Source organism: Alexandromys fortis, unplaced genomic scaffold (genome assembly GCF_014885135.2).
Source record: "Alexandromys fortis isolate MF-2015 unplaced genomic scaffold, M_Fortis_MF-2015_v1.1 scaffold_20, whole genome shotgun sequence".
NCBI classification, from domain to species: domain Eukaryota; kingdom Metazoa; phylum Chordata; class Mammalia; order Rodentia; family Cricetidae; genus Alexandromys; species Alexandromys fortis.
In genome coordinates, this window is record NW_026067903.1 from 17,791,762 (window position 1) to 17,818,949 (window position 27,188).

Consider the following 27,188-nt stretch of genomic DNA (forward strand, 5'->3'; position numbering starts at 1 on the left):
TTGAGGGCAGCACTAATCTGTGAGCGTAAGCATAAATATTTAGAAGACAATCTAATGACATGTCATTTAGCAAAACTGTGGTAGTTGGCTCCTCTTTAGGGCCTATGACTTCTTAAGCCATGAGCTTTTGATTAAATTTTACAGTGCCAGACATAAATTCCTTCCAGGAGAGCTTGTCGCGAGTAACTCAGTGCGGGTGCGTGGGTTCACACTGGTCCATGAAATGAAGACTCAGAGACATTTGAGAATTAACTTAGCCTCTGTGGCTGCAGAGGGCTCAATCTCCGTGAACTGAAGTCCCTTTCTTCGCCTCCTGGCATTTTTATTTTTTGTTATATTTACACTTATCCAGCAGATTTCCATATGCTCCAAACAACCTGAATGAAGTTTCTGAAAATACAACTGCCAGGTGCAAATGCCTGATTCATGAGACACCATGGTGTGCCAGGTTCCCCTAAACTTTGCATAGACTTTGCATCCATGGGAAACTCTCAGACAAGATTTACATAGGGCAACAAAAGGTATCTGTAACTTAAAGGATGGATTAGGGGCTGAGTGAAAACTCCCAGACCTAGGCCAGGTATAGCCCAGTGGGGTTTCATGGTTAGTGGAGATTGCTTGCTATGCCTCTGGCACCAGGCCAGTGGGACATTATGCCACAAGAATGGGCCTCAAATCCAATCCTAAAGCAGTTGGTTACCCCACAACCTTTGTGCCACTATTGTACCAGTAGCATGTCTTGCCTGGAAAGCTAGTATTTTAGGATATAGGGTTGGTCATAAGACAACATTATTGTCCTTTTCCTCCCAGTGGCCTGCATAATATACTCCAGCACTATGAAAGTTAGTCAGCAGTGAAGATGTTTTCAGGTCAGCTCCAATTTGAAGTCTCCATATCCTGCTACCAATGTACATTGTGTCTTTAGCAAGAGAATCTTACCAGCTAGCTATTCTGAGCAACCAAGAGCAATGAGAAAAGCTTGTATTGTTTCAGGGACCTTTAAAGTGCTCTCTGGCCAAAAACTTGTTAAAGATGTATCCACTCCTGCCCTGATATTTTTATGTAATAACCCAATTCTTCTGGAGGGCAAGTGTTCACTCAGGCGAAGTATCTCTCTTCAACTTCTACTGATTGATATAGTCTAATTAGCTTACAAAGCAGTATGGGTTTTTTATTCCTTTATTTATTATTTATTGAGGGGTTGCCACAGTATATGTTAATGTCAGAGGACAGCTTGTGGGAGTCCATTCTTCCACCACTTGGGTTCTGGGAATCAAATCCAGGTCATCAAGCTTGGGCAGCGAGTACCTTTACCTACTAAGCCATCTCACCAGCCTTGCATTAGGAATCTTAATGAGATGTATTATCTAAGCGCCATTTATGTATTTGTTTATCTAAGGTCGATCTGCAAGTCTCACATTTCATGTGCTGTTAGAATTACTTAGGTGATTTAAAACAGTTCTTGGGTTACCTAAAACAAAACGTAAAACAAAACTAAAATAAAAACAAGAAGATAACAAAGATGCAATCCTGCGGAATCTCCAGTCTATAAACTTACAGACAGCAATGTCATAGATATATGAATAAGAGCGAAGATCACTCCTAACATTCATACTACCTTGGGAAATACTGCTTGTGGTACCGATAGGAAAATAGTGGGTTCTCTGGTTGCCATTTAACCACTCATTTTACTGAACTCTGGCCTCCTCTTCTGACCTGAATTACAGTGAGAGTATTGAATCCAATCTGTAGCTGCCTATACATATTTTATGACTTCAGACACTTAGAGTATGATTCATTGTATGACTAATCTTAAAATTTCTTCCGACTAACAGTGTTCTTTTTACTTTCTCTAGTTTACCTCTAACGTGCTAACTCCACAGCATGCTCTTTGAGGTATTAGTCTAATGGATTGAAAGTTGATTTTCAAAATTCAATATATTCATTCCCACACCTCATGTCTTATCTGGAAAATGAGATTCAATTTCTAATGAATAGGTTTAATAACAATTAAGATAAGTCTGTGGGGCTCCAGAAAGGTCTTGGTGACTAAGAACACTTGCTGTTCTTGCAGAGAGCCCATACTCAGGTTCTAGCATCCACGTGGTAGCTCACCACCATCTGGTACTCCAGTTCCAGGGTTGCTCCTGTCCTCTGCTGGCCTTTCTAGACAACAGACACACATGTCAAGGACAGACATGCATGCAGTCAAAGCAGTCATATGTGTAAAATAAAAGTAAGTTAATCTCCAAAATAACTTCAGAAATAAATTTGAAGTCTAGAGAGATCATGCATCAGTAAAGACTTCACAGAGAACTAGGTACAGTTCCCAGCAGCCAAGGTGGGGGCTTGCAATGGCCTGTAAGTCCAGCTCCTGGGTATCCAGTACCTGCTGGTCTCTGTGGGTATCTATCTGCACTCACATACGCATGACTCCACACAGACCCAGACACACACACACAAAACATTTAAAACTATTTTTAAACATGCAGTCATTAAATTATAAAACATGCCAGGCATGATAGTCAGTTTCGTCTCCTGCGTATTGTGCAGCGCGACTAGCCATTTGTTTCTTTCCAGTGTTTGGAGTACATTAGTACAGAAATAATGGAGTGCGTACTTGACAATATGCAAGCAGACAATAAAATGAAAGCAAAACTATCCACTAAGGTCATAACAGCAGTGTCTTTTTTAAGTCACTATTGTCAGAGTCTCTCCAGATTGTAAGAAGCATGATTCTTGTGCACACGTAATTTTCCCAATTTGTTTTCTGATTTCAAATTAGACATCTGTGTAATAAAACTTCAACATTGTGGGAAATTTATAATTTCAAAAATAAGAAGTTCCCATTTCTAATGTCACCTGGTTGTCGGCCCCCTACAGCTAATTAGTGGTGACTGCCTAGGCAAAGTCGCATGTGCTCCCTAGCCTGCTCTAACTGATGTACATGCTTTGTAAATAAGATTATGTCACACATGTGCAGATGGCTTCTACTCACTTAAAATACATCTTCGGTATCTGCATCAACACATTTTGTACCTTCTCAAGAGCATAAACTCAAGGATGCATTTCAGGCTCTCGGGCCCTCCTCACAAGGTAGAGTTTAGGCCTGACTGGAAGAGCCCTGTGGCTAATCCTTGCACTGCCAATCACTGGTCCTTTCTCTCCGACTAAGAACCTGAGAAGAGACAGCAGAGGAGTTAGTCAGACGGGTCCTGTCAGTTTGTACAAAACAGTCCCACCATCGTGAAAGAAAAGCTGAACGAAGAAGACACATTTGTACATCCGTGACTCCTGAGGATCATAGAAACATTTCAAATGCCACACGCTGTACCCATGGAGCACAACTCAGCCCTGGAGTGTGGAAGCCTAGTCACACGTACAACCTACTTGAAGCAAGAAGGAAATTTGGCTTAAGGATATGGAGGACACGTGAATACTGACAGGATGCCATCCTTTGTCTCCCTGTGTTTGTTGCCTCAGAATCCTCTTCCTTTTAGCCTGTTTCAATTACAAAAGAGCTGATTTTTTTAAGCCGAATGCCAATATATCAAACATTAAGTATCCATTTCCATGCAAACTGCATACTGTCTTGCAACAGAGGTGATATTTGATTTGTGCTCCAAGCCCTCCCCTAACCAACAGACCAGTTAAAAGAGCATATTCAGAGCCCAGAGTATTGAGATTACTAGAGCCCTTCCTTAAACAGTAGGCACAATTGCAGACTCCACAACAGGAGAGAATCCTGACACAGAGAGGTTGCTATATTGTTTGCAAAAACAATAAGAAGCATTTTTTACACCAAGTAGGACATTTCCTGAGTGCATGGATTCATCTCTCTGGTCAGCCAGGGAGCCAGAGCCATGGTGTTAGAGACTGAATTGGGAGCTTTTGGTGCAGACTAAGGAATTAATGAAAGCAGGGTTATATTAAAAGAGGGCTTTACTAACCCTGCAGCTCCCCCAAGACACTGAACCCTCTAGAGGTTGTTGTTCAAATTGTTGGAGGTTATGGGATTCAGAATTGTACAGGTAAAGGTGCAGAGAGGTCAAGGGACCAGGGTTAAAGTGACAGGAATGTCGTGTTATGGTGTTACGGTCTTTTTCACTCTGCAGTCATAGGCTGCTGACCAAGTGCTGGTAAGGCTGGGTGTTCTGTTCTGTTTACTATGGCCTCAAACTGAGGTTCATTAACTTTCCAAAAAGAAAGAAAAGAAAAGAAAAGAAAAGAAAAGAAAAGAAAAGAAAAGAAAAGAAAAGAAAAGAAAGAAAAAAAAAGAAAAGAGTAACATTAAAGGTATTAGTCATGTGACTTACGGCTGTCTCAACCTGTTTCTTTCAGATACCATTGTTCTTATCGCTTCCATAGCTGTTGTTTCTGCAAAAACTCAGGGTAATATTTTTGCCACCTCGGCTCTCAGAAGTCTCCGGTTCCTGCAGATCCTGCGTATGGTGCGCATGGACAGAAGGGGAGGCACTTGGAAGTTGCTGGGCTCAGTGGTTTATGCTCACAGCAAGGTAAAAATGTGCTCTCTGAACTATACAGCAAACTTTTTGGGAAAAAAATATTCCCATTGATTACAATAATATTTAATAAACAGCACAGGCAGTTACTTCAAACTGTGGCTCAAGCCATTTGGGCCCTGCTACATAATGCATTCATTACTTTAACAACCTGCATATACTCCTAGAAGTAGGAAAATGATTGACCTGTACATGGATTTCCTATTTACTTTTTCAAAGATTCTTCCTACCCTTAAAATGTATCTTTCCTTTTATCCCTAGGAATTAATCACAGCTTGGTACATAGGATTTCTGGTTCTTATCTTCTCATCTTTTCTTGTCTATCTGGTGGAAAAGGACGCCAATAAAGAGTTCTCTACATACGCGGATGCTCTCTGGTGGGGCACAGTAAGTATAAGAATCTGTTCTTAATCTATCGGCTATCGTGAATGTAACACTGAATATAACAAAAATGGTTTTCAGTAAATGGTCTCAATGAAATACTAACTTTCAAAAGAGATGAATGTGGAAATGTATGGTACTTATAAGTTATCTGGGGGTTTCTGTGCCTTTTGGGGAAAACAAAATTAAATTTACACATAGACTATCATTTATGATTTATTTTGGGATGTTCAGTAAAAATATATCATTTTTGAAAATAGGAAATGTTAACAGAATTATTTGTTTTAACATTGTAAGTTTAAATAGACAATTAATAAATTGATTTACCACTCAGGAGGAAATAGTTTTTGATTGTCATAATAATAAAATAAGTGTGGTGCACATTGCTATAGTCTCAGCACACTGGAGGCTGACGCAGGAGGATGGCAAGCTTGAGGTCAGTCTGGGCTATCATAGTATAAAACTTTCGAAAAAGATAACTGAAACAGAAACTTGGAACAGCAGCAGATTCAAAGTGAGAAGAATTCAATGCATCAGTCGATCAAGAAGAGAAGACAGTGAGCAGCCTGTAGGAGCAGAGACCATGGACACATTACTATAAAACTTTCCATTCAAAAACCCCACTTTTCCTTTTTATCATTATAAATAGCTTCCAAACAAGGATGAGTAAAACTCACAACTATCATACAAATAGAAAGCAATGCAGACTATTATATTTAATTCATTATTTAAAATTTATCAATGAAGAAACCAGTAAAGCGTCACAGTCAGATCAAAGTACTGACCAAAGTCCAGAGAATTACTAATTGCTGGAAATGCTTGGATATTGAAACAGAAGAACAAATGGAGGAGAATCTAGCTGTTTTCACAATACAGGCAACAGATCAGTGAACATTCCCTAGACATAACTTATTTACACATGGATAAGGTAAAATTATTTCGCATTGCTATGTGTTATCTTCAACTTACAGGATTGTAAAATAGCTCCAAAGTCATGAAGATGCAGACTCCAATAGTCTGGAAAGGGTGTGCTGTGAATAATGCATTTTCCTTTCAGGTAAAATTTTCCCTGCATTTACAAAGAATTTATAGAACAGTCATTTGGAACTTAGACCCTAATATGACGTTTACAATATATAGGGTATTTTGTACAACACAAAAATCGCATTTCTTTTCATTTTATACTTTTATGAGACTCCAAAAGGGAGTAATATGGAACAAAACAAGCTTTAGAATAGTGTAAAAATTGTTTTTCTTTCATTCTTGAGATTATAATGTAATTACAACATTTCTCCCTTGCATTTTCTCCTGCTAAACCCTCACATATGTCCCTCCCCACTGTCCTTCAAATTACGGTTTCTTTCTTCAGTCATTATTATTGTGTGCATGTGTATTCCTGAGTGGTCCCTGCTCAGTCCATACAATGTTAGTTGTGTGCATGCTCTCAGGGCTGACCATTTGGTACTAGAAAACCAACTGGCATATTCTTCCACGGGAAAAACCACCTCTCCCACTCCCAGCAAATCTCAGTTGTCCATAGTACTTTGTGTAGAGTTGAGGCCTCATGGGCTTTCTCCCACCTACTTCATCATGCCCATTGGTGTTCAACTCATGTTTGGGCAATCATGTTAATTATACTTTGGGGGTATAGCTTCTGATATTACTAGGAGACACATTCTCACAGCAAACTCCCTGATCCTGTGGTTCTTATAGTCTTCCAACCACCTCTTCTGCAATAGTCCCTGAACCTGCAGATGGATTTGTTAGATGAATCCACTGGGACTCAGCTCCACAGCTCTGCATTTTGATTGGTTGTAATTTTCTGAAGTGGTCTCCATCTGTTGCAAAGAGACGTTTTCCTGATAAGAGGTGAAGATTACACTTACCTTTGGGTATAAGTAAATGCGTTTATAGGCTGTTGTTGGAGATTATGCTGGTTTAGTAAGTTAGTAGTTGTAGATTCTCCTGCAAAGACCATGGTGTCACTAGCACCGAGAGGTTAGCCAGGCTTCCAACACCAGGAATACTTTCTCTCTTGTTTAGCAGGACTAAGTCCAATTACAGAGCTATTGGTTCTTAAATGCCACTCCTGTTCCCATGGAGTTATTGTGCCATGCTGTTCTGTAGATGTGGTTCGTTGGCATCACAGTTGGGTAGGGCTGTTGGTTGCCTCCCTCGTTTAGAAGCTTGTGTGATGCCTTCTGGTACCATCAAATCTGATCATCAAGGAGGGCAAACCTTCAAGTCAGCTCCAGCTTAGGAGTTTCTGAATCCTGTTTCTGAAGTGTGTGGTGTCTTCAGCAATCGGGACATAACTTCCACCCCTGGGAGGTAACCATGGCAGCAGCAATGAGTTGCATGTCTGGGGAGTCTCTTGGACAGCCCTTTTCAACAGCTAAAAAGAGGGCATTCTCATGTCTGTTACTGAAGCTTTTGTGATGTGATCTTTGGCATCTGGAGGGAGCACCTTTGGCCCAGATGAGAAAAAGTCATTAAAACCCTGTATATATGTTTATATACATGGAATTACATGTGCTACAGGTTTCTTTTATTATTATTAACAGTGGGCTTCCTTGTGGCTTCTTGAAAATCCTTATTGGTGTTTTACCCACCCCTCCTTTTTCTGTATTTATTTTCCTCCCTAAAAACCCCTCCATTTTCTTATTTCTTCTCTTAGACAAATTGCATCCTGCTATTCCCCTTGACCCTCCTCCCATTATCTTTTGTGTTTTCCTCCCTCCTTCTCCCTAAAGAGCACCCTTTTCCCACTTACGTAAAAATTTTCCACTCCTTTTACTCCACAAAGGAAAATTCACTTACAAACCACCCTTAATGCCTCCTGAGTGCTAGCCAGCTGTTTTCTGAACTAAGAACATAGCATCATCTTAAACTATCCCTGAAGCACTGGGTGTTTGTGTTTACCCTTCATGGAGCACAGATGGAAGTCAGGGTTGTCTATTAATCCACTCCTCTTCCAAAGGCCATTCACGTAGACTGGGTCCTGTCAGAGACAATGAGAATTTTTCAGGACCAAATTAAGCAGAACTTGATAAATGTCTTGGTTGAATAGTAGTAATTAAATAAAAATTAGAAATAAATTCTTCTAAATTTTAGGCTTTTAAAAATAATATCAGGGCCAGGCAATGGTAGCATATACATTTAATCCCAGCACTCAGGAAGCAGAAGCAGGATCTCTGAGAGTTCAAAGGCAGTCTGTTCTATGGAGCGAGTTCCACGACAGCCAAGGCTGTTACACAGAAAAGCCCTGTCTCGAAAAACAAACAAAACATCTTATCAGAACACATCTCCAAGATTATGCTGCTGGTGACAGAGTAGTCTATTATATTAATAGATTGGTTTCCAGAACCATTAGGTAAAAAGACAGGCTACACAATGAGAGGAAAATCTTTGCTGAGTGCACATCAGTCAGGAAATCAATATCCAAAATACATAAACTGCAAAAATTCAGCACCAAAACTCCATCTAGTCAGTAAATGCGCTGATGAACTAGACAGATACTTCTCAAAAGAAGTAATACAAATAGCCAATAGATACTTGAAAGAAATGTTCAAAACTTAGCCATAGAGAAAATGTACAACTGACGTGTGATTTTCTCACCTCTTAGATTGGTTGTCATCAAGGAAACAAATGACTGTGTATGCTGGTGAAGACAGGGGGATGGGGGAAAGGGGCAGAGAGGTACACCGTTGCTTAGAATCTATGCTGAATAGCCACAATGGATGTCACTGTGGAATTTCGTCAACAAACTAAAAAGAGGACTATATCACGACCAGGTATATATGCGGGAACTTTAAATCAACACACCTTGGAGACACATGCACACTCATGTTGATTGCTGCACTCTGTGTGGTCCCTAAGAAACAGAATCAAAGTGGATGTGCACGATTTCTCTAAGATGGGGAGTCTAGATGTAAATGAGTATGCGTGGATGCATATGCACACACTCATGTGCACCCTCGACCCCAGGAAATAAGATAAACGTGAGTTATTTTTCTGCCCCAAAGGAAAATGTAAACATGGCATCTGTAGGAAAGTGGACACAAATGGAGATCATCGTAGTCGGTTAAGTGAGCCACATGCAGAAAAACAAACAGTGCATGCTTTCTCTAATATGGGAAGTCTAGCTAGAAATGTGTGCTCATGCGTGTGCACACACACGTATGTGAAGCCTTCGCCTAATGAAAGTAGAAAAGGAATCATGGAGGGGAGAAAAAAATTGGATTCAAATGCTAAAAAGAAGAGAGGGTAACGGAATACGTGTGACGTAGGAGCCAAAGTTGGGGGCTGCTTGTGGGGAGGAAGATGCCCACAAAAAGTGACACAGCTAGGGTGTCAGAGAAATTAGGAAGAGGAATGAATAAGAACAAGATACAATGACACGTATGTATGAGAAGTGCCAAATAATAAAAGAAAGGGAATGCCATAATGAAACTTATCACTTTGAATGTTTACTCACAATATTAACCAAAATGGCTTCATTTCCAGCTCTTCCTCCCTACATACAAGAAACATTCTGCATTTTGAAAGAAGGATAGAAATCAGAAGGAGATCTGACATTCTTGAAATACCTCTAATGTATAGAGAGGAAATGAAAACCTGTTACTCGTGGAACAATAAGATGCAAACTGAGAAAATGGGTGGGTTTTCATATGAGTGAGGGAAAGCAACCTATATCCCAGCCTGTTTCCAGCAATCTGGATTCAGGTTTAGTGTTTGCTTCTCGTGGATAATTCAAATATATTTCAATTAATTGCGATACTCAGGGGCACCTTTTTCCCTTTGAGATGCCGTTGTTGGTGAATTAAGTCTGGCAGCCTTTTCTCTCTCTTTCCATTATTCTTCTTTTTCTCCTTATTACCAATACAAATTGCTGTATTGTGTGCTAAACGGTGTGTGGGAAACTCTTAATATACTCTCGCTTAGTCACCAGCGAGCTTCTCCTCCAGAGAGATGCGCAAGGCAGGCTTGCAAAGGTCATATCTGTGATTTGCAGCGAGAAGCAGCGTATTTTCAATGATTTCCACTTGAATAAAACTGTTTTGACTGGTGTTTAACCTGTACTTTACAGGTTTCTGAATGGCCTAATTATGTTTCCATTTTAAAAAATCTAGCCCTGAGAATCAGAGTGAAAAATAAAAAGATCTTCCAACGTGCCAAGCTTCTAGGAATAAAAATAAGGGCTCGTGACTCTAAAGCAGTTTTGTTTATATTGGCTGACTCATTAATGGAGTTGTCTGACGCTGGAAAAAAAAAACATGAAAAGTAAATAAGAGGGCTTATTATTTCTTTTCATTACAAAAACAGAATATATTAGATCTTAGTGTTAAATAAATTTAGATGATTGCACCATTTACTATGTGTCACCGAAGACTTCTGTGGAAAGTTTGTTAGGATAATTCTAATTGAAATTGTCCATGTTGCATGTGCCTTAATAACTCTGTAGTATCTAGATTAAATTGGAAAATGAGACCACCCTAAACTTGAGTGTTTATTAGTTCTAGGCTGTAGAAAAGGGAAAATTATCTTTAGTAGGAGTTCAAACTGTCAACATAAAATATCTGAATTTGATTTGTGTTCCATCTAGAAATATAGTGCCCCAGCAAATTCCAACTATTAAAAAACAAAGGTCCTTGCTATAGAAAGGGAAGGCTGTCACCGTCATCATCTTTTAGGGATGCAGGAATGTGATCAGCAGTGATCAATGCAATATTCAAATAAGATCCCTGAACACAGTTCCATGCTAAGGAACAAATTATGTGCCCACCTCACTATGTGAAATAACACATAGATGAGAGCCAGTGCTAAGACCACAGCAGGTTCACAGACATGGATGGTAGCTGTTTGGGGTGTGGACATTGCTCTTAAAGATGTTTGGTAGAAGTGTCTGCCCAAACGGAATGAAGGAGAGCTGTATTCTTCATTGCAGACACAAGAGAGGAGACTTGGGAATTGGAGGTTGTGACGAAAAGGTTTCTGGGCTCCACAGTGGTGGCTAAAAGGGGCGATGCTGCAGGCAGCGGAGGAGGAGTGAACAGACCAATCCGGGTTGAGATGCTCCTTGCTCCTGGAATCAGGGTCTTCTGAATGCTAACCAGAGCTCCACGTGATGATATTTTTTTTTTTATTCTTAGCACCATTTTCTCCTTTCTCAGTTGCCTCAGATTTATTCAGAAATAATTTAAGAATAGAATTTCTGAAGTTATTTTCTATTATTATCTCCCCCTTTCTTGTTATTTTTTTCACCTTTGATTCACTTTAGATTTATTCTGAAATAATTTCAGGTCGGGTTTTCCTGAAATAATATTTTTTTAATAATGATCTGCACTTGAAGAGCAATTTTTATTATTTCCTGTTCATCTGGCAATGAAGCTAGTATTACGTTTTGTAATGTGTATAACAGCAGATAGAAGGACGCCACTATCTAGCAGCGGGTCGAATGGCATCTGAAGACAGATTGCATTTGAGATTGTGTCCTTGAAGAGATTACTTCAGACAGACATAAGAATTTGTATCAGCCAAGTCAAGTCTCGGAATCCATGCCAATAATCTTACAAGCTTTCACAAGGCAAGTCATGCAGACGGCTTCTAAATGCAGTCTAGGGTATGGTGTGCTCAACGTGTCTCACATCCCACAGCGATGCCAAAGTAAGATGCATGGGAAATGAGCACGGGCACCAACGTCCTTGATAACGCTAGGTCGACCTTCAGAGAATCCGCTCTCCTTATTTTGGATTCACCCGTAAGACTCTTTTCTGCATCGTTGTACCAAGCATCATTTCCTAAATTAGTACCAGTCTGGGAAGTTAAAGTAAATGATTGTTTTTTACTGTCAATGTATTACCTAAAGCTACCAAAGCTTTATTTAGCCGAAGAGAATCAACATAGCAGGTCCTAATGATTCAAGAGCGTTCTCAGCTACCATACACCCAACACCCAGCCACCCACCCCAACCCTGCTTTGAGCATCTCTAAGACTCACACTTACCTTGATAGCACGCATTTATGGAGCATACCGCTCTGAAGAATCTTAAGATTCTTCATTGAGAATCCTGGTCCTTTAAGAACGTCATCCCATACCTGTGTCTGTACCCTTGTTTTTGATACACGCTGTTTTAAAAAGAGAAAGAAATATACTCCATGGACATGAGTTCTAGACCCACCACTGGGATTTGCTGAGGCATTAGTGTTTGTTTTATTTCCTGTGTATGTGGGTGGACTTATGTGCAGGTATAAGTACCCATGTGCGTGTGGAAGCTAGTGGAGGGTACCAGGTATCCGGCTCTAGAGTTCACCACTTTGATTCATTGACATAGGATCTCACACTAAATCTGGAGCTAGGCTGGTGGCCACGGAGCCACAGTAATCCCCCTGTCTCCAGCCTCCACAACAATGGGCTTACAGGTTTATATGGCCACTCATATATTTTCACATGGGCCCTGGGGGTTTGAACTCAGGTCCTCACCCTTGTGTAGCTGTCTCTCTCATCTACTGAGACATCTCTCTAGTACCTGGAGATGGCAATTAAGCAATCATTTCCTATACATGTAATAGAAAAAATCATATTGACAAAATACAGATTTGCATATACGTGGAATGAGATTGGGACACAGAGTTGGTTTATCAAACACTAGGAAAATATCACCTATTATTATTATTATTATTATTATTATTATTATTATTATATGTTTTACCTCAAGTTTGAAAAAAAACCATCATGAATGCTAATATCCCAAGGAACCTGCCATAGAGGAATCCAAGTTAGATGATGCTACACACTACAGAACACTCTGATGTTTGAACAAAAGAAAACGCCTCTGTCAGTAGTTCAAGTCTCAAAGGTGACTATCAAATTCTAGGACCACACCCTCTCTGAAATCAGGTGCTATAGGAAAAGAAATAAAAAGGGGAAGGAAACAAAGAAGGGGGAAATTGGAGGGAGACTAAAGGCACATACTACTGATACTGACAAAGGACTTGTTCTTCAAAGACCCTGTTAGGAAGAAGTCATGTCATACTGTAAAAAACCAACTGTCTAGTCTTAGTTTGTTCACATGAATGCATTAACTAAAAACTAGTATTGATAATTAACTTTTTATAATCATGCCAAGAAATAGTCATTGATTTATTCCCTAAAGGAAAGAGAAAATATTTATTCTCTAATGGAATTAATCAACTTGAAAGAAAAACTCTCTAACCTCATCAAATTTGACCATAGATCTTCCTTACTGTTTATATTGTTGTTGTTTTTACTTTATTTTGTTTTGTTCCTTTTTGTTGCATTTTCTTGTTGCTTTTGTAATGATCTTATTTATTGTCATGTCTATATATGGTATGTTTCTGTGGACACAGGGAAGCACATGCCACATATGTGTGGTTAGAAGACAGCTCACAGGAGTTGGTTCTCTCCATCCACCTCATTGTTGTTCTTGCAGAGGGCCTGGGTTTCATTTCTAGTACTTGCCTAGTTATTCACAACTTTCTGTAACTCTACTTCCAGGAAATCTGATATCTTCTGTCCTCTGTGGACATAAGGCACACATGTGTTACATATACATACATGTATATATGCTGGCAAAATACTTAATTGCATAAAATAAACAATTTTTAATATACCTTATAATAACATCAACTATTAATGCAACATGACTGATATTTATACAAGTAAAAATATAAAGTAGAATCTCAATTCTTCACAAAGAATGTTAGGAAATGAATATACCTGTATATGTTTTAGTGAGCAATAAAATATTTATAATATATTATATATATAGTTTAGTTTTGTGATGATGTATTATAATCAAACTTTAAGTAGACAAGTAGCTGTCATAGAAGTTTTGATTACAGAACCTTCTCTGGAGCTAAGGAGATGGCTCAGAGACAGGGCATTTGCCTATATTAGAGAGGCCTTGGGTTTGTTTCCCAGTTAGGAGAGAAAAGAAGAAGGCGTCTCTGTGTATTATCAGATATTAATATGCTGTCAGAAAATGATCTCACCTACAAAGAATAACAGGGCTTTCTTTTCATTGATTATGCAGCACTCTAGTCCAGCTCATTCCTTTAAAACATATTTGCTATGCAAAACCAATCTCTAATAGACAGTGATTCACTTTTAACATTGTAGGTATCAGAAAATAATGACATCCTTTCACTCAGGAATTACCCAGAATGTCTTAGTAAAATCAGAACCTATCAAACAACCACACTTTAGTTCTCTATATCATCCTGAACCCACCCAAGAGTCCCTGTCACCCCCACCCACCAAGCCTGTATACAACAATGAGGCATCCGCATGACTCACCCAAAATGCACAGAGGCGTCAGATCTGATTCCAGTTCTGTTACCACTGCATTCAAGCCTTGCATCCTAATGTCCTATACGCATAAAGAGCTGACAAGGAATTACACAACTCACAGGTTGCCGGGGCATCTGAAAGGAGGAACTATACTATTAATTTGTTGTTGGATTCCTGTTCTAAAGAGACTGGCATTTTAAAGGGATGCCTTGGTCATTGTTTCTGTCACAGAAACATTCCACTATTAGGCTTGGTTTCTCTAAAATCAATGCTTTTTAAAAGCATCCCAAATCAGTATGCTAACTGCATACTACAATTAGTAGCCGCTAACTTCCCTTATGACTGAGGGCTGCTGAGATACTCTGTGTCATGGTGCTTGCAATATGGAAAAGATGTGGTATGATAAAACAAGTCATCTTACCATACCAGACCATTAGGCCACCGCTGGAGTCCTAGAAATCCATGAAATCTTTTCCAGGAAGGAAATCATTCCATTCCCTCAAGCAAACAAGAATACTTTTTGACTCAGGATAGTCCTGGCGGCCTTTTTACACATGCTGTCCTATCAGTGAAAATCCCCCTTTATTTAATCTTCCCAGGGCTCCTTTCTGTCTTTTAGGTCTTCTCCCAAATATTCCTTCCTGGAATGCCATCATTAAAATACACCAAACAAATGCGAGAGTAGTATGACCTCTGTCTGCAGAGACCAGATCATGTGACCATGGTCAGGAGACAGGACCTTTTCTGAACTCAAAGAGAGAACCACTGAAATATTTTATTAGAGGGGAGTGAGAAAATGGCATCCATTTTAGGTATATGGAAAAAGAACTAAAGGAAAAGAGAAACAGAAGCAAGCAGAGCTGGTAGAAATTAGTATATCTGCCTGGCCTCCCAAGGAGCCAGGGATGACCGAAGATTGGGATAAATTTGTAGTGTGGCACCCAGAATCAACGGGAATCGCTTACAGGTCCAGTGAAGTCAGAAATAAAGATATATGCACTCACTAGCATATACCAAAACATGCGCATACACAATTGATTGAAATAAAATCCTTTTTAATTATTTTGAAAAAAAAATAGTAGTGCATGGGAGGTGTATGATGTGGTTCAACAAGGAAAAGAACTCCAGGACAGCCAGAGCTACACAGAAAAACCCTGTCTCAGCAAGAACTTTAAATCTTTAATGAAAGAAATTGAAGAAGACACCATAGAGTGGAAAGATCTCCATGCTCCTGGATAGGTAGAATTAGCATAGAAAAAAATGGCAGTCTTAGCAAAAGCAATCTACAGATCCAAAATCCCCGCAAAATTCTTCACAGATCTCAAAAGAACGGTACTCAACTTCATATGGGAAATCAAAAATATAGCCAAAACAGTCTTGTACTATAAAGGAATTTCTGGGGGCGACACAATTCCTGACTTCAAACTCTACTACAGAGCCACAGTGCTGAAAACAGCCTGATATTGCCATAAAAACAGACAGGAGGACCAAGAGAATCAAATCAAAGATCCGTATATCAATCCACACATCTATAAACACCTAACTTTTGACAAAGAAGCAAAAAAAATCAAATAGAAAAAAGAAAACATATGTAACAAATGGTGCTAGCATAACTGGATATCAACATGTAGAAGAATGAAAATAGACCTATATCTATCACCATGCACAAAACTCAAGTCTGAATGGATCAAAGACCTCGACATAAAACCAACCACACTGAACCTCATAGAAGAGAAAGTACACTTGGACACATTGGCACACAAGACTGCTTCCTAAATATAACTCCAGTAGTACAGACACTGAGAGAAATAATTAACAAATGGGACCTCCTGAAACTGAAAAGCTTCAGTAAAACAAAGGACATGGTCAACAAGACAAAACAACAGCCTACAGAATGGGAAAAGATCTTTATCAATCCCACATCAGACAGAGGGCTGATCTCCAAAATATACAAAGAATGCAAGGAATTGATCACCAAAAGAATAAATAATCCAATAAAAAAAAAAGGGGGTATAGACCTAAACAGACAACTCTCAACAGTAGAATCGAAAATGGCTCCAAGAAAGTTAGGGAAATGCTCAACATCCTTAGCCATGAGAAAAATGCAAATCAAAACAACTCTGAGATTCTATCTTACAAAATGGCCAAGATCACAAACACTGATGATAGCATATTGCTGGAGAGGATGTGGGGTGAAGAGAACACTCCTGCGTGGCTGGTGGGAGTACAAACTGGACATCACTATGGCTATTTTTTTTAAGAAAATTAGGAAATAACCTACCTCAAGACCAGCAATATATTTTTGGTTATATACCCAAAGGATGCTCAATCATACCACAAGAACATGTGCTCAACTATGTTTGTAGCAGCATTATTTGTCATAGCCAGACCCTGGAAATTATCTAGATGCTCCTTGACTGAAGAATGGATAAGAATAATGTGGTATATTTACACAATGGAGTACTACACAGCGGAAAAAATAATGACATCTTGAAATTGGTGGGCAAATGGATGGATCTTGAAAACATCCTATTGAGTGAGGTAATCTAGACCCAGAAAAATAAATATCATATGTACTCACTCATAAATTGCTAGTAAACATAAAACAAAAAAAAACAGCTTATAATTCACAATCCCAGAGATCCTAGACAACAAAGAACACACTAAGAGAGACATAAATTGATCTAATCTATATGGGAAGTAGAAAAAGACAAGATCTCCTGAGTAAATTGGGAGCATGGGGATAATGGCGGTGGGGAGAAGGGGGGGGGGAGTAAACAAAAATATATGGCTCAATAAAAACAATTTAAAAAAAATAAAGTACATGCTCCACCTACAAACTAAAAAAATGACCCTGTCTCAAAAGAATGAAAGGGAGGAGGGAGGGAAAGGAAACAAAGTGAGGGAGGGGAGAGAAAGAAAGAGAGGGAAGAAGAGGGAAAGAAAGACATAAAAAGAGAAGGCTGAGAACAAGAAGGAAGAAAGAGAAAAGCAGAGAGAGAGAAAGGAAGGAGGAGAGGAAAAAAGAGAGAGGGAGAGCGGGGGGGGGGGGGCTAAGAAGCTAAGAAAATTTCATTTACAATAGCTGCCAAAGATAAATTTCACCAAAAGCTTAGGGACATATACAAGGAAAATTTTAAGCTTTAGTGAACTGACGTTAAGAAACCACTGCTCCTTTTCAAACCCACTGTAACGTCAGTCCAGCTGAACAGCTTCTGCTTTCCAAAGCCCACTGAAGATCCCTTTATCAATTCTGCCTTTTAGCCAGAGGGATAGGTACATTCTTCAAAACCTTCAATATGGTAGCAAACCCCAGGTAAGCCATCTTCCATGCTGGTACCAGTCAGACCCCTTCAAAACCTTCAGCGGGTTACTCGACCCCATTAGAATTTTTAAACAGCTCTGTGTCTTGTTTCAGTTGTTTGTATAGGTCTTGCCTCTTTTACTATGTTATAACTATCTCAGGACAAAAACTGTGTACCTTTCATTGTTGTTCTGCAAATCATAAAACATATCTTGAGTATATGAGGCTTTAAGAAAAGGCCAGTTATAAACAGTCTTAATTAGAATAAGTCATTGTTCGGGGTACTAGCTTGTAAATTCACCGGGTTATCTCTTCTAGGTTAGTGATGATGATCTTAACCAAATTACTTTCCTTTGAGTGCACATAGACAATATGGAAGACTGTATTACAAGGGAAGACCAAATATTCCTTCCCTTGAGCAAAGAGAGGTTCTATGGTGCATCATGAAAAATCAAAGCACAGTAATAGATGTGCCAACAAGACTTCTCAAGTCATGGTTTAGTGGAAATAGTGTTTTGCCTCCTAGTCCTGGGTCCTAACTTCCTTCTCAAGTACTTAAACTGGCTGTTCTGTTGGCTTTGTTTCTAGATTACACTGACAACCATTGGCTATGGAGACAAAACGCCCCTAACTTGGCTGGGAAGATTGCTCTCTGCAGGCTTCGCACTCCTTGGCATTTCTTTCTTTGCACTTCCTGCTGTGAGTATCCTTGCAACAAGAAAGCAGCTTCAATTGGGCCCTCAACACTTCCTGGAATGAGCCCTCGCATGTCTGTGTTTCTAGGAATGGATCTCTCTCATTGACCGATAGGATTCTTCCAAAAAAACGTTGACTTTTCTAAAAGCATCCAAGTATATGGTGGAGAGAATATGGACCAGAGTCTTCATACTAGCTAACTCTGTATAAACAATAATTCAGATTCTTTTGGTCAACATGCCACTAATACATTTGGAATGTTTAGGAAGATTTAAAGATAGTTTCATTTAAATTAATTACTGCAATTTGCTTTATAATATGCACAAATGGAAAGATAGATGTGCACAGGAGTTCATTCCTCTTCCAGAACACTTGAATAAAAAACATCTGACCTTAAGTCTTGTAAATGTGTCAGATGAATGATTTATTCCTGTGTCACAGCCATTGATTTTTTTTTCTTAATGAGTAGTTTCTGCATTTTGTCAGAATGCAAAACACATTTATCTCCCTCCAAGCTTCTGACTAGTTTTTCTTCAATGGACGAAGCTGGACTCTCTGGTAACTTTAGCCTCTTGTTTCGTTAATGGACATGACATTACCATTTACCCCCTCCCTCCGGACATCATTTTTGTCCACTCCATCTAAACTGGGCATCAGGGAGCCAACAGTAAAGAGTGAGAGTCCAGGCTCAGCAGGTGCACCTAAGGAAAACAGTCTCATCCCAGCTCCAAGCTCAGGCCATGCCATGTGCAACCTCTGTCATACTGAAACCTGAACTCACATACCTGAGAAAGCTGAGAACATGAGGGTCAGACGGGGATTTTCAGTACCCAAGACGTTAGCTCTCAGTGCTTCTTCTTTGACTGCAAGTGACCTCAGAGGGCATGCTTGTTCTTCCCACACTCAGGGATCACTCTTGACTAGCCCAGACCACCCAAAGCCATGGCAAAGGGACTGCCCAGCCTGTGCCCAGACTTGTAGAGTGCACCTTGGTTTGAGGGACATTTATCACTTACTATATAACACTCTATATATTAGTTTGAGCGACATTTATCACTTACATATATCATTTAAGTAATGCTCTATATATTAGTGTGCTAGGAGTGCCATGGCAGGATACCACAGACTGTAGGTCCTCAACAGTAGAAGTTACTCTTGGAGGTTCTTGAAGGCTAGATATGCAGATCCTGATCCACATATTAGCAGGGTGAGGCCCTTCTGAGAGCCTGGAGAGAGAGAATACTGTTCCAAACCTCAGTCCTTGCGGTAGAGAGGGTCTTTACAACATTTCTTTATCTGATAAGGACATCATTTGTATGCTTAGAACACATCCTAATGATGTCATCCTAACCCCAGATGACCTCTGGTGAGGACCCTCACTATCTTCAAATAAGTCACATTCTAAAGTACGTGCAACATGTGAACTTGAGGAGACACAATTTAGCCCAGTGATTTTTTTTTTTAGTATGTTTCTTCCTTGAAATAATGGAGGAAGAATTAAGTCAGATAAGTTCTGGGCAGAAAAATGTGATAATGTAAATCAAGTGATTAGTATGCAGAAAACAAAAACACTCCCCTTCATTTGCAAAACTGTAGAAGTGTGTGGTGGTGCAGGCCTTTCACCTCAGAGGCAGGCAAATCTCTGAGTTCAAGGCCTCTCTGGTCTACAGAGAGTTCCTGGATAACCAGGGCTACACAGAGAAAAACCTGTCTAGAAAAATAGCAACAACAAAAGATTCCTGATGCAAAATGGTAATTTAAGACAGATCGGGAGCAGAATTTCCCACATCCACATCTTGTAGTTGTGTGATGTGTTTTATTTTGTTTTTGGAGACAGGGTTTCTCTGGGTAGCCCTGGCGGTCTTAGAACTGGCTCTAGCCTGATCTACAGAGTTTCCACCCCCAACCCAAAGTCAGTTCCTATAGCTGGCTCAACAATTCAGAAAAGAACAGAGAATCGATCATCGGATTCCCTGCAGGAAAATACCTTTGGAAACAGTGAAATACAATCTTGGGTTTATTCCCCAAAAGTAATGGCATAGAATACCTGCTGTTTTTATTTCACAGAGATAAATGAACTGTTAAATAGAAGCCAGCATAACAGACACTGCCTGGGAACAGGTCGGAAGACTAACAGCAAGGGCAGGACATGCAAATCTACAAGAAGCAAGCAGAGATGAGTTTTGAAAGTATGTGAAGACTTGGGGGTCAGTTAAAGTCAGAGTCAGGCCCCCTCTGAACTTTTCTCAGTGAAATGCAAGAATCCTATAAGGAAACTCTAAACCATTCCAGGGAGGTCAACCTATGTTGTTATGTGAGGTTACAGATCAGAGGCTAAGCAGTCATTAACAGGAATGTTTCTGATAAAACGTTGCCATTTTTATGTGCGAATTAAGTTAATCTATGTTATAAATCTGTAAACTGTGTTTGCACTAAACACAACATTTAGAAAACTAACAATGCCGAGAAACACAGCCTCTACTGTGAAACGTTTGACCGCGGTCTCCCCATAGGTCCTGAGTTGTCATTTTGTCTTCTATTCCTGCTAACAGTGCAGCCTGAATGAAATTTTGAGAGCAGAGCATTTTGCCGGGAAAGGGTCCTTGTTAGGGTTACTATTGCTGAGCAAAAGCACCTTGGGAACAAAAGGGTTTATTTTGATCACTCACAGAATGTGTAACCGTTGATCACGAAAAGCAGTGAGGGCAGGAACCTGAAGGCAGGAGCTCATGAAGAGGGTGTGGTGGATGCTGCTTACTGCCTGGTTCCCTAAGGCAGAGCTTGCTCTCTGCTTTCTTTTGGAAGCCAGGACAGCCCAGGGATAGCACCACCCATAATGGACCCGGAAGTCCCCATCACTCACAAATAATAACAAAAATGCCCTACAAGCTTCTCTAGAACCCCATCTTCTGGAAGTATAATTCATAGAGTTTCCCTCCTCTCAGAGGTCTTTAGCTTGTATTAAATTGGCATAAAGTTCTTCAGCACAATTGACCCCTTGTCAACTTGACACAAACAACTCCGCATTAAGCCACAACCTTCCTTTCTTATTCATCCCCAAGATTACACATTAATATTGATATCACAATCTAGAATATCTTCAAACTTAAAAGTGCTACAGTCTTACAAATTCAAACACTTTAAAACTTCAGTCTCTTTTAAAAAGTCCAAAATCTGTTTTAAAATCCAGAAGATCTTAACTGTAGACGACTATAAAATCAAAACTAAACAAAGTACTTTCTTACTTCCAGAGTGAAGAGCCAGGGGATAGTCATAATCTGAACAAAGCAAAATCAAATTGCAAATGTGTAAATAATTTAATAGCCGATGTCTGGGTTCCACTCACGATCTTCCAGGCCCCTCCAAAGAGCTTGGGTCACTTCTCCAGCTCTGCCCTCTGGAGCACACACATCTTGTCTTCTAGGCTCCAGCTGGCTCCACTCCACTGCTGCTGCTGTTGGTGATCATCCCAAGGAGTCCCTTGGTACAAGTGGGCTGCACCAATAACTTCTCCTGGGCTCTCTTTGGGGACTCCATCCTTGTCATACAGTGCCAACCCCCAGCTGTTCTCCATGACCATTCCATGCCTCCAAAACCAAGACCAACCATGTGACTCTTACACTACAAAGTTTGGCTGTCAGGATGAGATGGAACCTTGGTTGCCTCTGGAACAGGCTTCTGTGGCTGACTCTGAGGAAACACTCCCCCAGGAGACTTCATTTCAAGGATGCTGACTCTCTTAATCACAGCTCATCCTTCACCCCCAGCTACTCAGCATCCATTGTCCCAGCAAAGCAAAGGCTTCACTTCAGTAGCTCTGCTCCTCTTGTTAATCACAGCTGAGTCCTCAGCCGCAGATAACCAGGCCCTGCAGACTGTCCAGTAGCATCTTTGCCTCCTCTGAAACTTTAGAAACCAGGCCTCCATCATCTGCATTGTTCCCCACAGTCTTATCTTCCAAGCTCCTATAGATCAATTTATTGATCTCTCAACGCTCAACAATGGGTTGTCTAGGCCAGAGTTCCACAGTCCTTTCCCAGTCCTCCCCAGAACACCACGGTCAGGTCTGTCACAGCAATACTCGCTGTCCTGGTACCAACATCTTCTGTTCTGTTGCTGTGAAGAGATAACATGCGCAAGGCAATTCTTAAAAAAGAAAGTATTTTATCAGGGACTTACTTATAGCTTCAGAGAGGGTGAGTCCATTGTCACTGTGGGAGGGAGCACTGCGGCAAATGTGGCACTGGAACAGCAGCAGAGAGCTACATCCTGATCCCCAAGCAGAAATTCTGGGCCCGGCATTGGCGTTTTCAACCTCACAGCCCACCCCCAATGACACACTTCCTCCAACAAAGGCCACACCTTCTAATCCTCCAATAGTGCCTCTCCCTGATGACTACACCCTCAAATATAAGAACCTATGGGGGCATTCTTAATCAAACTACCACAAGAAGGTTGAAGAGGATTGTAAGCTTTTCCTCTTTGAAGGTCCTGCAGCCAGGAAACTCAGTGATCATGGCTTCCTGTGTTACCTTGACAACAGAAGGTCTCTGTTGTACCTTACAGGGTCAATAGGCCACTTATCCCAAGCTCCACTGTAGCCCACCCCTCTCTAGCTCCCTACATCCCTAGGCTACTTACTGAGCTTCTTGAGGCCAACCTGACTTCTTCATAGCAACCTTACACGCTGATCTTACTCCCTCCTCCCACTGGATACCCTAGCTATGAGTGGCTTTTATTATGAAGAAATCAACCTTTATGGAGATTGAATTCTTTTACATATCCAGCTGGTTTAACTCTAACACAACAACTCAATCTGCTTGACTTGAAAGGTTAATTATTCCACAAACATGTTTGCTACTATCTTTAATCATTAAAAATATTAGCAAAAATATTTGCAATGTTTGTTAATATATTACAAATACTAAAATATAGTATTAGCCAGGCAGTTGTGATGCACGTCTCTAATCCCAGCACTTGGGAGGCAGAGGCAGGCAGATCTCTGTGAGTTTGAGACCAGCCTGATCTATAAGAGCTAGTTCCAGGACAGACTCCAAAGCAACAGAGAAACCCTGTCTCAAAAAAAAAAAAAAAAGATAGATGGATAGATAAATATTAATATGTTACAAATATAAACAAAAAAGATAACAAAATATAAACAGGCATCAAAAGTCAGCATAGTTTGTTTGCTATGTTGAGCGTGCAAACTGCGCTCCTTAAACTTGAGTGATAAGGAGAGGTAAACATTTTAAATTTTTGTCAAGGTATTTTTCCCCACTTGGTATTTATGTCACATTTATTAATCTAGAAACATTAAAAACTAAAATTTTAATTCTTGTTAGTCTAAAAAAATTCGTGAAAATCACTTTTGTAAGATTTGCCTCTACAAAGGGAATGAGATCAAGATAGATTATGTGGAAAATACATAGAATAAATGAATTTTATAAAAAAGGATTTTGCACCTAGTGACCTAGTGTTGCCAGTATTTGAAGAGTTGTGTGCATATTGAAAGATGAAGCCATGTTACATCTGTGTTTATGAATCATGACTGACCGGCTTAGAGACAGTGAACTGCATGTGACTAGAAGCAGATGTAGACATAACGAGACAGCAAGCAGAGATGGCTAATAACTGCCGGAACATATGGACATGTAGTAAACAGTCACCAGTTCTAAGAAATGCCAAGTGATTTTCAGTACATTTTATTTTGCTTTATAGATATTAAATTGTACTGTGTAGGACCTGCATCCATTTTCAAAAGGGATGTAACTCTCATACACTGTGCTCAAAAATGATAGCTATTGCCATTAACCCAGTGTCTATAAACCTGAATTATGTTCAGAGCAAGTAATACACAAATATCCACTCTACAGGTATAATACATATCATAAAGATATTTTTATTTTCTCCTGTGTGTTAATGCTTAATGGGAAATGAAGTTAGAGGAAAAATCAGGCAGTCAGTCTGTCTTTCCCAAATAGCTTCATTTAACCAAAAAATAAAAAATAAAGGATTTGGAAGAGGAGAGCATTTGTGATACCAAGTGGGGGAAAGATTATTTAAATCTATAAGCCAGACCATCCAAAGCAGGTTTTTATAAAGCTTAGCTTGTGTAATCACAGCCTGTATGAGACGGAGACATGAAACAGTATAAGAACTACACTGAAGGCAGAGATAGAAAACAGAACCCATGATTTAATTGCTTGTTTCAGGGCACAGTTATTTATCTTAATTAATAATAGAGGAGGGCACTGCATACTAGTAGCAAATGGTATTATTCTACAATTCTGTATTTTAAACACGATTGCATTGCTTACTGCCTGGTTATTGTCACCAATGGGCTTAGAATTGTGAAATCTCAAGATAAGATGAAAGGCTACCTAAAGCCCCGAAATATCTCAGCAGAGTTGCCCCCATGGCCAAGACTTCATGCCTTCTAGAGATAAACAGAAACCTTTTTCCGGGAGGTACCATCTTTTACCTGACAAAGGGTGCACATTGGGCATTTCTTACCTGCAGAAGATACTGACAGCACTTAGAAGATACCCATCTCTAGCTTAAGGGTGAGACTCCTGGAAGCTTAAAAAAAAGGCTAATAATTTATAGCTAGCAAGCAAAATAGACAGACTTGAAAGCAGCGGAGTTCCCAGTGTCGTGCGAATGAAGTCAAGAGCATAGACAAAGACTGAATTTAGCAAGCTCTGAATGTGAACAAAATGTTGAGACAAAAGGCATCTTGATTGCACAAATGCCAGACCTACACAAATGGAAAAGAGAAGCAAACATCAAAGAACCAGAATTTTTGCAGTTCAAGATATTAAGAATGAAGCCAGGTGGTAGTGGTGGTGCATGCCTTTAATCTGAGTCCAGGCGGGAGACAGAGGATCTCTGTGAGTTCAAGGCCAGCCTTGTCTACAGAGCCAATTCCAGGACAGCCAGGACCATACAGAGGAACCCTGTCTCAAAAAAAAACCTAAAAATATAAAAAAAAAAAAAGAAGTAATAGTAAGTGAAAAGAAATCAAATTAGCAACAACAATAAAACACCTGGGTTTAGAAATTACTCAGCAGTTGAAAACACGCACTCTTCTCGTAGAAGTCCTGGATTCAATTCCCCAGCACCCATACCCAGGAACTTGCAACCACTCTCATCTTCGGTTCCAGGAGATCTGACTCTGTCTTCTGAAATCCTCTTACCTGCACACATGCGTGCACAAACACATACTTTAAAATACAATAAATCTTTAAAAGAACACAAAACAAACCCAAAACTGAGGAAGGTATGTTAATCTCACCAACCACAAATTTCAAATAGGTGAACCAAACCAAAAAAAAGAAAAGAAAAGAAAAAGTAAGACATGCTGAAAGCACCACATTAAAACCAAGGGAAGAGGAATAGGTTTGTCAAGGAGTCATGCTTTGTTTGGTTGGTTGGTTGGTTGGTTGGTTGGTTGGTTGGTTGGTTGGTTGGTTGGCTGGCTGGCTGTTTGGTTGGTTGGTTGGTTGGTTGGCTGGCTGATTGGTTGGTTGGCTGGAGGTTGGTTGTTTTCTGTTGTTGTTTTCATACAGATGGGCAAAACCTACAACTCCAAAACTGAGAACCCATCTTTAAGGTCCTCAGCTGGGATCGGTTTGAACCTCACCTCTATCCTCCCCAATTTTGTTTATGATGAATGTACCATCCCAGAGTCTTATCAGTGCTAAAAGTAGCCACAAGTCTATAGCAGCAAGACTTTAAATCTCCCAAATTTAAAGCCCAGTCCAGTCCAAAGCAGAGTTCACACCTCTAAATTCTATCACTTAATATCACTTGAATTTAGTGATCATTTCTCTTCCTAATCGGGATGCTTCTTATAATACCGGAAATCAATTAATGATAATGTTCAGTTGATTTACTACAGAACAAGACTCATAGTCTTAGGGCTGTATTACCCAACAGCTTGCCACTCCCTGGAAGTGTTAGAACAAAGACATATAGGGTTTGTTTTTTTTTAATGAGTAACATGTTTATTGGTCTTTTTTTGATTCATTTTAGGGATCTTTAAAATGGTATTATTTTGTATTTTGTTCCAGGGCATTCTTGGCTCGGGTTTTGCATTAAAAGTACAGGAGCAGCATCGCCAGAAACATTTTGAGAAAAGAAGGAACCCAGCTGCCAACCTCATTCAGGTAAATGTCAGCATGATGGGGAGATGGCAACATCTGTCTCTCCAGAAGTGCTTGCTCGGTCATTTTCTAGTTACCATGCTTCATTGCTTCCTAGAGTTACTTACTGTTCTGTGCTATAAAAGAAAGAAAAATAAAAAATAAAAAAATAAAGTCAAACTTTAATGAACAACCCAGAGTGTGAGCAGGTGTTGTCCCTCTCCCAAACAACAACAAAGTATGTTTTTCGGAAAATGGACTATGTGCTGTTTAGATTAATTAACCGTTACCACCAACCCTGTGCAGAGGTTACCAGCCCTGCAACTCCTGGAAGGACCCTAATTCACTTTCTGAATCGCTGTGTGAAACCTAATTGGTCATTAAGTGATGGAACAGCATGCAGCACCGTTCCTGAATTCCCATGCCTTTCTCTAGCCCGTTCTTTCCTTCGGTTGTGAAAACCATACAAGGTTTGGAATGTTGAGGTTTAGTGTCTGTGGAATTACTTTTCATGTCTTGTAGGGACATGGCCTGAAGTGCGTTAGATATTAGAGGACATATATATTAGGTAATAAACATATTGTGTGAAGCTAGTTCATTATACATCAGGTTTGTGTTAGCATTTCATTTTCTTTCCAACAGCCCAAGATTTGTGTTAACACTTTTCTAAAATATTTTACTTTCTAAACTATTTCTAAATATTTCTAAAATATATTTTCCCCAGCTCAAGGATCTAAAGTGAACATTTCACAATGAACACAATAGCCCTGAAATCCCAAGTTATCTCCCCTCCTTAGAAGCAGCTGAAGCCCCAGATTTGAACCTGAA

At 39.8% G+C, this 27,188-nt stretch overlaps 1 protein-coding gene across 4 annotated transcripts in view; it reads left to right on the forward strand.

Moving 5' to 3' along the window:
* Positions 1 to 27,188, forward strand: part of Kcnq5 (potassium voltage-gated channel subfamily Q member 5) — a 556,834-nt gene that overhangs the window by 446,536 nt on the left and 83,110 nt on the right. For 3 of the 4 annotated variants that reach the window (XM_050134658.1, XM_050134661.1, XM_050134657.1), the window contains 4 exons: positions 4,342 to 4,517; positions 4,785 to 4,910; positions 18,109 to 18,219; positions 26,289 to 26,384. In XM_050134658.1, the coding sequence (XP_049990615.1) occupies positions 4,342 to 4,517; positions 4,785 to 4,910; positions 18,109 to 18,219; positions 26,289 to 26,384 (509 nt within the window). The remainder of the gene's footprint in view (positions 1 to 4,341; positions 4,518 to 4,784; positions 4,911 to 18,108; positions 18,220 to 26,288; positions 26,385 to 27,188) is intronic. The other variant, XM_050134659.1, reaches the window with a different exon arrangement.